Genomic DNA, 13,699 nt, shown 5'->3' on the forward strand with positions numbered 1-13,699 from the left:
TTGGGAAGCGCATTTTTGTCTTCTCCATAAACTTAAATCAATATGTGTATTTATAAAACTGAACTTATAGTAGTAGTTCTGTCTTACAGGAATGCTGGGACGATTGGTTAGTATATTGTATGTGAAGAATAGTCTCTTACACAAGAACAAATAGGAAGTGTAGCTGTTACTACAGTTTGGCCAGTGCTACATGGTATGAAGTATTTGAGTCATGTCACAATGTCCTATTTACAGATGAGATGACAGAATTAGAAAGGTAAGCAATTTGGCCATATTTGCATATAATTAGGTGTTAGAATCACAGCATACTGGTATAGAACTTTCAAATCCACAGCCTCTCATGCTTTTATGAGAACTCGTCTACAGGCCTCAGCTAAAGATGAGAAATTAAATTCCTTGGGGTAAAGGAGGAGAGTAATCTTCCTCATACCTCACTGTGTATTTTAAACTCTGCTAATATGGTATTTTATGATACCTTTGTCTGCTTATGCTTATTTCTGTCAGCATTCCGAAACCACTGAGGAAAAGAAATTTTTCTCAATAAGTATAGAAAATAGTAGTAAATATTATCTTTCAAAAATTTGAAGTGTCTTACCAAACACTTGAATTCATTTTCTTCTGTGCTCAGCTCGTGCCAACATGAACTCTTGCGACAGAACAGTTTTGAATTTGTCTTAAAAATGACTTCATTTGCATGCTGTATGCAGTCACTTTCCCAGGCAGCTTCACACTGAAGAAAAAAACCACCCTGAATGTACACAAAACTAGTTGCTTTTCAAAGAATTGTTTAAGCTTATAAGTAGCATTCTAAAAATGTGTATTTAAATTGTTGTTGAGAGTGGTAGCTTTCCTTATGACACTTTCATGAAGGCTTTGCTTTGCTTGATCCCTCCGCTCTTGTCACCTACATCTTTCCGCCCTACTTCTCCCCTTGTGGCCTGCCACTTTTAGTCCTTTCTACTTTAATGTCACAGGTGTTCTATTGCCCTCCCCTCCCCCTTCCGTGAAACTGACTTTTCCTTCTCCTAGACCTCTCTTTTCTTCAGTTGACTTTTGCAGCTGCTTGGGAGATAACAAGCACATTTATTATTTAAGCAATGTGAAATTTGGCACAGGGTTAGAGAGACATGAGTATTGAGTGAGTATCTTTTGACCAGGAAAAGGTTTGAAAAATTGTAAATATTTTATGTAACGGGAAGAGGCTGTTTAGACATTATGTATTGGGAAGTGTAGAGTTAAAATAAATATGACTGTGTAATAAATACATTGTTTTCTGTTTTAGCTTATTTATTTTAGGCAAGGACATGAAGCTTATGTGAGAGCTGTGAGGAAATCAAAAATATATAGTGTTAATTTACAAAAACAGCCATGGAACAAAATGGATCTCAGGGTGAGTTTGCTTGATGGGCATGAATACAATCAAGGGTTTGGGGATTAAGTGGCTTTAAGCTTTTTTTCCCTCAATTTTACAGATATTTTGGTGATGCTGCATTTACTAAATTTATATATATATATATATATATATATATATATATGTGTGTGTGTGTGTGTGTGTGTGTGTGTGTGTGTGTGTGTGTACATTTCTTAAAATTTGGATGCTAGGATATATTGATTCATACTATAATCCCAGTTCTTGGGAAGCTGAAGCAAAAATGCTGGAAAGTGAAGCCAGCATGGACTACAGGTGAATTCCAAACCAGCCTAGGCGATAGTGTGAGACTCAGTATCAAAGAAAACAAACTGGAACAATCTTTAAAAAATGTCTATAGGGCTAGAGAGATGACTCCGTGGTTAAGAGCACTTGCTGAGGACCAGGATTCGGTTCCCAGCACCCATATGGTGGCTTCTGTAACTACAGTTCCAGGGGATCTGGTGTTCTCTTTTGGCCTCCGCAGATAGCAGGCCCTCCCTTGGTACACGTACAGACAGGCAAGCAAAGCAGTCATATACATAAAATAAACTATTAAACAATTTTTAACCTTCACCTTATCTTATTTGCCCTAGTTTCCTGTAAGCTTCGGATCCTTGTGTGTTTGCCATTCCTCAACTACAGAAAAGCAGACATTCCCTGGTTTGAATGTTTTCCCTATCAGCAATTGTGTACATTCCCGAGTAAACTGTGTGCTACAGACAGTCTCAAGGTTCTGGTAGTTTGGAGATAGGTTAAATAAAGAAGCATAGATACTTGTATTCTGTGGGATTATCTATTTAGATGTAATACCCACATTTCTTTATATAATCAAGTAAAGTAGATAGAGTTATTTCTGTTGAAGAATTTTATGTCAGTTAATATGAAATATGTATAGTCAGGCATAAGTATTTATCCCTTTTTGAGTTTTATTTCTGATTTTTTCCTGACTTAGAGAAAAATAAAAAGCAGTTTTACTATATTTTTTTTATGGAAAATGAAGAGTTACTGTTTGCTTTATCTTGAAGATAAAGGAGAAAAATTCAGATATTTAAATATTTTCAGATCAAATAATCTTTTAAGGTGTTAAAATATCTTATCCAGTCATCTTCATAGGATCATCTCTACTGCCTGCTCATCTACTTAGAATCAAATGAGAACTGAGTACTCTTCTCGAACCAAGGGAATGGATAAATATAATGTCTTATTTCTAATCACAGCACTGTGGTGTAGAAAATTATTCAGGGGTAGTATGTATCAGATATAAGAGCATGGGCTTTGGAGTAAGACTTGAATTTCAGCCCTAGATCGTCTATATGCTGTTGTATAACTTTAATCAAGTTACTGGATCCAGAAAGAGTAATCAACTGTAAGATTGTGATGCAACACTATCTAAAAACTCTGTCATCTCAAACACATGTACATATAAATCTGTATGATTATTTATTAACTTTGATAATAGGGTGGGTGTTTGGGGAGTGTTTTTTTTAACTTGACAATATCACAGTTCCCTTAGAAGTTTGTTTTATTTTAATAATTTTTATTTTTGAGATTATAAATTAATTACACCATTTTCCCTTCTCTTGTCAAACTCTGCTGTGTAGCCCTTGCTCTCTTTTGAATTCATGATCCATTTTTGAATAGTTTCTGTGACTATACACACACACTCACACAAACTATTTATTTTGTATGTTACTTATGTGCATATTTTAGGGCAGACCATTTGGAATTAGAGGTAGTTTGTGTATACATAGTTGGTGAGTTTTTCCCTGGAAGAGACTACAGTTTCTCTAACTCTTAATTGCCCATAGTTTTTTTTTTTTCCCAGGGTTGAGGCCTGTTGAGCTTTCCCCTTTCCAAGTTAGCATGTCTGTTGTCTAAAATGCAAAGTTGTAGAACCTGATATATCTGTAACACAATTCTTGCACCAAGGCTCCAGAATTGTTGAGAAAGAGGAGGGCGGAAAGAGTCTAAGAGCCAGAGGAACAGGGGATTTACTGTGAGATTGCATATCCTAAAAATGTCAGAAGTTTGCTTTCCAGAACTTACAGACTTTGCTAGTTAGGCTTATTTACAGCCTTGTGTCAACCTGTTGAGCATCCTTTTTGGTTTTGTTTTGGACAAGACAGGGTTTGTCTTTGTAGCCCTGGCTGTCCAAGAACTTGCGCTGTAGACCAGGCTGGCCATAAACTCAGAGATCAGCGTGCCTCTGCCTCCTGAGTTCTGGGATTAAAGGTGTGCACCACCACCACTCATTTGTTTTTGTTATTATTTGTATGGGGTTTCGTGTGTGTGTGTGTGTGTGTGTGTGTGTGTGTGTGTGTGTGTGTGTGCGCGCGCGCACGCGTATGCATGCAGGTATTCATCTGCTATGGTACACACGTGGACATTACAGGACTGCTTTTGAAAGTTGGTTTCCACGCACACTATTATTTCTGGGGATTAGCAGAAGTTGTCAGACTTGCACAGCAAGCAGTCTTACCCACTAAATCATCTCCCTGACCTTAACCTTAAATATTAAGGTTCAAGAGACTACCTTTACCTTAATGTAGTTGCCATCACTTGATGAATATTCACTTGTTTTTTTGATTCAACAAGTTATAGTTTTGTATTTGTGTGTGTATATATATATGCATATATATACATAAATATACTTGAATATATTTAACATTAATCAAGAAAAGGGCAGCAATTTGAGAGTGGGAGGGACTTGGAAGGGCTAGGGAGGGAGAAGAAGTGGGGAAGTGGTATAATTAAAATATAATTACAAATGAAAATTAGAAGTAAACATCTTTAAATAAAAAATAAAAGTTTATTATTGCTACTGTTGCTATTTTAGACATTAAATAACTCTTTAGTATTCAGATAATTCTTAAGTTATTCAGATAATAATGAAATACATTAATAAAAGGTAGTCATGTATAGAAAAATAATGTTTTGGTGTTTCCATGAATAGGAGCAAGAATTTGTTAAGATTGTAGGAATCAAATATGAGGTTGGACCACCTACTCTGTGCTGCTTGAAACTTGCATTTTTGGACCCCATTTCAGGCAAAATGACTGGAGAGTCTTTTTCTATTAAGTAAGTAACTTATTTCTGATTTTTTGTTTGTTCATATGAATTTTAATGCCCATTGTTACTAATGTATTTAATATTCAATTCAGAGCTCAAATACAATGGGAGAGGGAAATACTGCAGCACTTCTCCGTGCTTTAGAATTATAAGGGTCTGTTTAGTGTTTGCTCTGTTGCTCTGTATAATGTGTGTCAGGAAGGGGTAAACTAATCCATGCACAAAGCTAGTTACTTAATCTGCTTTTAGAAAATAGACTTGCTTAAATGCTGCTTCTTTCCTGAGAGCTGTAAGGAATCAAAGACTGCGGGAGGTTTTTTTTTTGTTTGTTTGTTTGCTTTTGGATTTTCCAGACAGGGTTTCTTCGCAGCTTTTTGGTTCTTGTCCTGGAACTAGCTCTTGTAGACCAGGCTGGCCTTGAACTCACAGAGATCCGCCTGCCTCTGCCTTCAGAGTGCTGGGATTAAAGGCACGTGCCACCACAAGACTGCTGTTTATACAGTATGCTTGAAACATGGTGCTTGGTGTTATTTTTAATAATAATAATACATATAATAAGCAAATGACTATTTGTGGGATTTAAATTTAAAATTGATGGGACTGCATAAAATATCAATCCATATTTTTGTGGCAGGATCTCATTTTGTAACCCTGGCTAGCCTTAAAAGAGATCCACCAGCCTCTGCTTCCTAAGTGCCAAGGTCAATGGGGTGTGGCCACCATACCTAGTGATCCATTTTTTTAAATTTTGATGAAGATTTTTATATTAAACTTTTAAAGCCTTTATTGATCTTTATATTATTTAAATAAAAGCATTTCTAGAGACCGTGGAGTTTACAAAATTTTGCTTAATGATCTCTATCTCTATGTCAAATTGTATCCTTGGAAGTGGAGCAAGTGATAACTACGATTATACTACAGTATTAGATAGCACTGTGCTTTGTTTTCTGTGCAGGTATCATGACATGCCAGATGTCATTGATTTCCTTGTGTTACATCAGTTTTATAATGAAGCCAAAGAAAGGAACTGGCAGATTGGTAAGGAGAAATTGTCTCTTCTAATTCCTAACCTTGAAGTACAGTGTTAACCATGATTTAAACACAGGAAATTAGCTCAAAGTTTGAACTGAACCAAGAAGTAACATTTATAAGGCATACAAAAAAATGAAACATAATGTTAAGTAACTTTATTCACATTGTGTACTATTTACAACCAGTTCACCCTTGTACCTCATTTCATGTTATATGGTCTTACTTGCCTATGTCCAGTTGGAGTTTGAACATATAAAATGGAAAATATCAAATAGAGTAACTCATAATTTTCAAGTTCCTCTTTGTGAATACTTTAATGGCTCCTCACACAATCACATTCCTTTTTACCTGGGATGTCAGTTTTCCCAGCAAACATGCTGACCTTCTATTCTCAGCTGTGTCTTCTGAATGCTCTGGGTATTAGCGTGCTTAAATTCAAGGACCTATTATGTAGTAGCCTAATATGTGCCAATGCCTCCACTCTTCACCTCACTTTATCGCACTGCACCAGCTCACATAGTCACAAAAAGAAAGGGTGAATATAATACGATAGAATACTGTAAGAGAAGCCATATTGCGAACTTTTATTATATTGTAATATTACATTTTAATTATTGTTTTATTATAGTATACAACTTACAATCTCTTACTATGCCAGACTTATTAAATTTGCCATAGTTGTGTATGATAATGATAAATACAAGCTACTTCTGTATTCAAAACTATGTAAGAATTTGAGTGGGAACAGAGCTCATTCTGATTTAAATGTCTGAAATTCATTATAGGTGATAGGTTCCGCAGTATAATAGATGATGCCTGGTGGTTTGGAACTGTGGAAAGCCAGCAGCCTTTCCAGCCAGAATATCCTGATAGCTCTTTCCAGTGTTACAGTGTTCAGTAAGTACAGCTCATTTGTGAATCTGGTAAACCCTAAGTGCTCTATTATATAACTTTTTTCACCTAAACTTTGTTTTCCAAATAGATCGTTGTATTCTTTCCTATGGATTAATTTTAGATAGATTCTTGATTGCACCACCAGCAAAGAAATAAAACTATTAAAGAGTGCACTTCTGCCTTAACTTTATATTGGTGCAGCACGTTTTCTCCATCAGTGGTTTATTACTATCTTTACATGAGCAGAGTTATACTTCATGAATACTACACTGCTTTTTTTCTAAATTTCACCCTCAAATCATGCAAATTATGTTACCACACGAAAAGAAATGCTTGGGAATCTGATTTGCATCTTCTTCTTTTCTTGATAGCTGGGACAATAATGAAAGAGAAAAGATGAGCCCCTGGGATATGGAGCCAATTCCAGAAGGAAGTAAATACACCTTTCAAAATTAATTCTAATTCTTGTAAAAGCAAAAGGATAGCAGTCTGACGTTGGAAAATAATTGTTTTTGATTTTTTTTTTTAATTTTGTGTCTAGCTGCTTTTCCAGATGAAGTTGGTGCTGGTGTTCCTGTGTCCCAGGAAGAACTGACTGCTTTGCTGTACAAACCCCAGGAAGGAGAGTGGGGGGCTCATTCCAGAGATGAGGAATGTGAACGAGTCATTCAGGGCATCAACCACCTTCTTTCCCTGGGTATGGTGAATGTACAAAAATACTAGGAAAAGAATGAGGAACTTGCAAAGCCAGCAGAATTTGTTCAGAAAGTTTATCAAAGCATACTTGACATGTTTCAACAGGCAGAATGATTTTAGTTCAATGCTAATATTTTATATGTTTGCCTAAAGTAATTACTAATCAACTCTTCCATTGCTCTGGGGGATAATAGTGAAGGCAAGCATAAGTCTCTGTTTCTTTCTTGAGTCATTATGGCTCTCTGGCTGCTTCCTCAGCCTGACTTTGGAGGGATTCCTTGGTAAAGACAGTGGGTGAGGAGAAACTTTTTTCAGGAAAGACATAAGAACCTGAAATTTGGCACATTCCTCATTTAATTTTGTTTCATTTTATCTAATTTGCACCAAAATGTCATGCATGATTCAAAGATACTATGTCCAAATAAAAGGTGACATTAATTTATATAACTGAAACATTATTCTCTTAAAAATTAGGTGTATTGTCCCTCCTTCTTATTTATATGTGAATATTCACTAACAAGAAATGTCAGTCTCTTTAATGGCTGTTTTTTTTAATTTTTGGTGGCTTTTGTAGATTTTGCCAGCCCTTTTGCTGTTCCAGTGGATCTCAGTGCCTACCCCTTGTATTGTACTGTAGTTGCTTATCCAACCGACCTCAATACCATCAGACAAAGACTTGAAAATCGCTTTTACAGGTTTGTTTTGTTTTATAATTTATTACAGAAGTTGTAGTTTTATGTTTCCTGCGCTTTGTTAAGATCCGCTTTTTGATGTCTGATATAGTTATCCAAAAACATGCTCCAAATTTCCTTACATTTTATTGCTCTTTCAGATAAACAGGATATTGGAAAAAAGGCAGAGTGGAAAATATAAGTAGCACAATTGTGTGAAACACAAACTACCATAAATTTTGTTCACTAAAGGTAGATGAAGTAGTAATCCAGTGTATCATGATCAAGATGCTACAGAGATAATGCAGTATATTTAAAATTCTCCTTGGGGAATTAAACAATGGCTAAATTTAATTGCTAGATGTATAAATAGACCAAGTTATTTGTTGTTTATCTTACGAGAGAAATTTTTTTTTTTTTTTTGGTTTTTCGAGACAGGGTTTCTCTGTGGTTTTGGAACCTGTCCTGGAACTAGCTCTGTAGACCAGGCTAGTCTCGAACTCACAGAGATCCGCCTGCCTCTGCCTCCCGAGTGCTGGGATTAAAGGCGTGCGCCACCATCGCCCGGCTTACGAGAGAAATTATTATAAAAGGGTTTTAGAGGTCAGTTCTTGGTGCTTTGTTCAGCCATGCCAACTTTATACTAATTTCAGTATTCTGAGAGCTAGTTAGTCTGCCGCTGGTACTTGAGAAATGGGTATATTTTATAAAATACCGATTATTTCATTTGATCTTATATGTCAAATATAACTATATGAAAATGTGTTATTTTCCATACATAGTTTCTCCTCCCTCCCTCCCTCCCTCCCTCCCTCCCTCCCTCCCTCCCTCCCTCCCTTCCCTTCCCTTCCTCTCTCCCTCCTTCCCTTTCCTCTCCCCTTTCTTCTCCCCCTTCCTTTCCTTTCCTTTCCTTTCCTTTCCTTTCCTTTCCTTTCCTTTCCTTTCCTTTCCTTTCCTTTCCTTTCCTTTCCTTTCCTTTCCTTTCCTTTCCTTTCCTTTCCTTTCCCCTTTGTTTTTTTCCTTAAACTAAACACAATGTTTGATTTATCAAATGCACTTTTTGGTTAGTTTTTGTTTATTTTTATGTGTGTGGGGGGGTGGGTGGGGTCATGCCTGTAGCACTGCACACATACATAGGTCAAAGGACAACTTTCAGGAGTTGGTTTTCTCCTTCTACTGTGGGATCCTGAGTGTCAGGCTCAGGATGTTCGGTTATCCACTGGTCCGTAAGTCACACACTATATATGTGTCACATACATGTATCGAAATACCTTTGACATACCATGATAATACCATGATAAAGTGCCTAATAGTCTAACAATGCATATTCTAGGCATGTAATTCAAATATATAAGGCCAAAAATAACAGGATTTTTTTAATTTTGTAGGAGAATATCAGCATTAATGTGGGAGGTACGCTATATTGAGCATAATGCTAGGACTTTCAATGAGCCAGATAGTCCTATAGTTAAAGCGGCGAAGATTGTGACTGATGTCTTACTTCGATTTATTGGGTAAGAAGTAGTGTTATCTCCTACAGAGACTAAATTCTACTGTTTTTAAGTATTGGAATGTATTTTGCCTTACTTATCTTGTTTCTTAGGGATCAAAGCTGTACTGATATTTTGGATACTTATAATAAAGTTAAAGCAGAAGAACTAAACAGCAGTGATGCAGAGGAGGTAAGGATCGCAGCTTGATGATTATGACCGTATTTCTTTTCTGCTTTGGGGCGCAGTAAGTGTTAATGTATACTATAATTGGTTATGAACGGCGAACATTTTAGGAAGGTAGCTGAAGATCTGAATCTTTTCTATTAACTTCTTTTTTGGGGAGGGGGACACAGGGTTTCTCTGTAGCTTTAGAGCTATCCTGGAATTAGCTCTTGTAGACCAGGCTGGCCTCGAACTCACAGAGGTCCACCTGCCTCTGCCTCCCGAGTACTAGTATTAAAGGTGTGTGCCAACTCTGCCCCGCTCTGTTGACCTGTATTCCAATGGTGTGTTTGAAAAATGGAATGATGTGCTATATAGAAAGGTGTTGTCAGAGACAGGCAACTGGTCATCCCTTGAAGCCTGATGTATTCATATAATGAACAACTGAATTCTAGCCCTGAGAAAAATAAGACAAAACACTCATCCTTTTATTTTATTTTGTTAGTTTCTTGTGTGTTTTTTGTCTTTTTCTTTGCAGTCAGTATTTTAAAGGAATGTTTAGTTCGAACTAGGCAGCAGTAGTGCACACCTATGATCCAGCACTTAGGAGGCAGAGGCAAATGGATCTCTGAGGTCCAAGGCCAGCCTGATATATAGAGTGAGTTCCAGGACAGACAGGGCTACACAGAGAAACCCTGTCTTGACAAATCAAAAAGAAAAAAACCTGTTTAGTTGATGTTAATTTTAGACTAGTTCCTAACTAGCTCTTATAACTTAACCTGTTTCTAATGCTGAGTTTCTCTCTCTGCCCAGAAGTCCCGCCTATTCTCTCCCGCCTAGCTATTGGCCATCCAGCTCTTTATTAAACCAATCAGAAGGAGCCTTAGGCACATCTTTACAGTATACAAAAAAAAAGATTATCCCACAACATTTTGTTTGCATCTTTAATCTTTAAGATGGTAATTTCAAGTGACACTTTCCTGGTATAAGTTTATGTGACTATCAAATAATGTATTTTAATATACCTAAATGCTATTTAGTCAAGTAATATGGAAAATGTGATACAGCAGTTAGATACTAACCAATTAAAAAAATTCAAGCAAAATTGTTCATTTTTCTTATATTTTTCCTAACCCTTAACACTAATATATTTCAGTTTAGGATTTTGATGTAATAAGACTTTCTCCACAAACTCACACTGTTTTGCTTAGAATAGAAATGAAATGTAAAGTTTTAAGAACTTGATTTTATTGCGAAGGAATATCAATAAGGCCTGATCTCATTTCTCCTATGCATTATGGAGTTGTTGTGCCCTTCACCAGTGGTGCCTAGGTCTGGACTTTGTATTGATAAACTTATCACTCTGAGACATACTTAACTGAATTAGGACAAATTTATATTTCCCTTGGGAAAATGTCCTAATTATTGAACTAGCAATGTTTAATTGGGAATAAGTCATGATTATGGTATATCAGATGACTCAGTCATTATAGAATAAGATTTTTTTCATACTCATACTTATTTGACTACAAAGTTCACCTTTTCCCTTATTTCTTATTCTAACTTAAAGAGAAAGCCTTTTTATTTTCCTCCCGGTATATTTTCTAACCTATACACAGTGTATTATCATAGTTTGAAGTGACTCTCCCTCCTACATTTGCTCTGCTGCCCGCCTCAATGAACGAAAGTTAACTGTCGTTATCTTTGCTATTTACTTGTGAATATGCATTTTAATCTGTACCCCTTCTAATGTGACTTAGCGCGTCTCACTTTCCTCTTTTCTTTTAGGATACAGAAATGGTCGATTTAGATTCAGATGGTCCTGGAACTTCATCTGGAAGAAGGGTGAGGAAATGAGTAACTTTCTGAGATCAAACATTTCCAGGTTTCCTGAGTCAAGAGATCCCAATTCTTATCCCAATTTTTTGAGAGTAGCTGAGACTCTTGGAAGCAAATACATAGCTTACACATGATTTAGGTTCATTACAGCAGCGGGCCGCGATATACAGACCAAACGCAAGAAAAAAACAGCAAGGGCTGGGTGGAACCATATCGGTTCCCATAGGTTTTCCCTCTCCTATGAGGGACTATACAGCAGTCTTCTCACAGCAATAAAAACAGAAATATGTATGTGATTAGTGACTCAGTTACCAAGAATTTTACTAGTGACTGGGTATGTAGGCACCTTCTGACTAAGGCATATCTTCATCCCAGATTCCTACAAGAAAAGCAGGCCATCTGCACAGTAATGTTGTTTATACTGTTTAAATAAACAGTCTTTACAATTCAAGAGACAGTTCAGGCTCCCAAGTACTGGCCACAGGTCGACACTTTAAGTCAAGGGGAGTAGGGAGACATTTACTTGTCTGTACTTTATTTGCAGTTTAGATTTTCTTAAAAGGAAATACAGAATACTAGAATTGTTGGCATTTGCTTTTGCTTTGTTTTTTTGCCAGACAGAATGGCGCTTTTAAGTAAGACATATAAGCAGTAGCTGGTGCATCTTATACAAGTGACTGCCATCGGGGTGATGGACGTGTTAACATGGCTGCTTAGATCTGGACTTGGGTAATACCAGGCTTTTCTGAGAAAATCAAGGAATAGTTCTGGAAAGATTAATTCTGTTTGATTTGTAGGTCAAATGTCGAGGCAGAAGACCGTCTCTGAAGTGTAATCCTGACGCTTGGAAAAAACAATGCAAAGAACTATTGAGCCTCATTTATGAACGTGAAGACTCAGAGCCATTTCGACAGCCTGCAGATCCTCCTTCTCAACCAGTAAGCATCCCATTGCCGAAATAATTACCAACAGGATGATTTCTGTTAATTATCCAAGCTAGTATCTATGTCTGAACAATTTTCCTTTTAGTTATAACTCTTTAAAAGAGTTGCCATGGACTTAGGATGGAATTGATACAGTTGCTAGAAGAGACTGGAATCACCTGGATATGGCGGCACATGCCTTTCCTCACAGGCAGAGGCAGCTGGATAACGGGGCTTTTGAGGGCAGCCTGGTCTTCACAGAGATCCAGGCGAGCCAGGACTGCATAGTGAGATGCCGTCTACAAGAAAACAAATGAAAAGCCCTTTTCTTTTAGTTCATGCTTTAATTTATTTATTATAGTCAACTAACTTCTAATAATACCTTTACACACTGTAGACTTAGTAATAATATATGTCAGACCTGTTTAATTTATAGTAAATTTGTTATCAATATGGCTACTTATAATTATCCACATACCAACGTTACTTTTCAACAAGATAACATTATGACAGTTTAGATTATACAATTATTTTTACTTTCAAGACAGGGTCTAACTGTATTCTCCGGGCTGGTATGGGACTACTGTGTCCTAAGATGACACTGTGTGCCCCACTGCTAGGATTAAAGGCACGTACTACTTTGCCCTGTGACTAGGATTTCTATTATAAATATGTGACAACTCCATATACTGTAGACACTTGGGAACATATTGTGTATGTTTTGGAATGAAAAAGAAGTAACAATATTGCAATCAACTAAGTTTGATTTGTTTGTAGGAAGTTTGAGGAGGACACATGAGGCTTATATTTTTCAAAGCAGAATATGGTAAACACAGAAATCTTTCAAGTAAAACATTATTTTTGTTTGTGGATTTTTGAGCCTTGAATCACAACTTCATTGCAAGTCTTGATCCTGTGGAGTGGTGCTGTGAAAATGACCTGTGTTCCTTATCCTGACAGGCTCAACAACAGCAAGAAGGAGAACCCTCAGCATCAGCTCTTCCAGATAGTCAAGATCCGTCTCAGTCTGAGGTAGGCTTAGGCTGGTTTTGTGGTGTTCCCTTTGAAACTTTTCATGCCGAACACAAATTTTGTGCACTTTGCTCAATTTGCCTTTCAATTCAACTTAGTTTCTTTTTATACCTTTGTTTAAATTTTTGGTCATTTTAATTTTTTAATTTTGGTTTTTGAATCAGCGTGTGTTCAGAATTGTTCTTCATGACATCATATAGTTGCTTATTTGGAGATATGGCTAGAAAGCCACGCAGCAAAGCAGAGAACATTCAGTGGACTGTATTATATCTGTGCCACAGTGATATTTCCCGCACAGATTTCCCTAAACAGTCAGCTGAGGAATTTGAGTTCTTGTCTTACTATACACCAACATTATTCCTTATGAAAATATCACTGCTTTAGAAGGCATAAGCTGTTGGAATATACTTTTGGTGTTTTTATAACTTAAGGAAATCTATTTTAATACCCTTTCTCTGCTACTTTTTGCTCTTTTCG

At 36.7% G+C, this 13,699-nt stretch overlaps 1 protein-coding gene across 1 annotated transcript in view; it reads left to right on the forward strand.

Moving 5' to 3' along the window:
• Positions 1 to 13,699, forward strand: part of Brwd3 (bromodomain and WD repeat domain containing 3) — a 102,390-nt gene that overhangs the window by 79,163 nt on the left and 9,528 nt on the right. The window contains exons 25-36 of the mRNA XM_075956710.1: positions 1,283 to 1,390; positions 4,365 to 4,489; positions 5,436 to 5,518; positions 6,298 to 6,409; positions 6,778 to 6,839; positions 6,948 to 7,103; positions 7,677 to 7,797; positions 9,162 to 9,287; positions 9,377 to 9,455; positions 11,217 to 11,273; positions 12,065 to 12,205; positions 13,151 to 13,222. Coding sequence (XP_075812825.1) covers positions 1,283 to 1,390; positions 4,365 to 4,489; positions 5,436 to 5,518; positions 6,298 to 6,409; positions 6,778 to 6,839; positions 6,948 to 7,103; positions 7,677 to 7,797; positions 9,162 to 9,287; positions 9,377 to 9,455; positions 11,217 to 11,273; positions 12,065 to 12,205; positions 13,151 to 13,222 — 1,242 coding nt within the window. The remainder of the gene's footprint in view (positions 1 to 1,282; positions 1,391 to 4,364; positions 4,490 to 5,435; positions 5,519 to 6,297; positions 6,410 to 6,777; positions 6,840 to 6,947; positions 7,104 to 7,676; positions 7,798 to 9,161; positions 9,288 to 9,376; positions 9,456 to 11,216; positions 11,274 to 12,064; positions 12,206 to 13,150; positions 13,223 to 13,699) is intronic.

The sequence above is a fragment of the Microtus pennsylvanicus genome, chromosome X (genome assembly GCF_037038515.1).
Source record: "Microtus pennsylvanicus isolate mMicPen1 chromosome X, mMicPen1.hap1, whole genome shotgun sequence".
NCBI lineage: Eukaryota > Metazoa > Chordata > Mammalia > Rodentia > Cricetidae > Microtus > Microtus pennsylvanicus.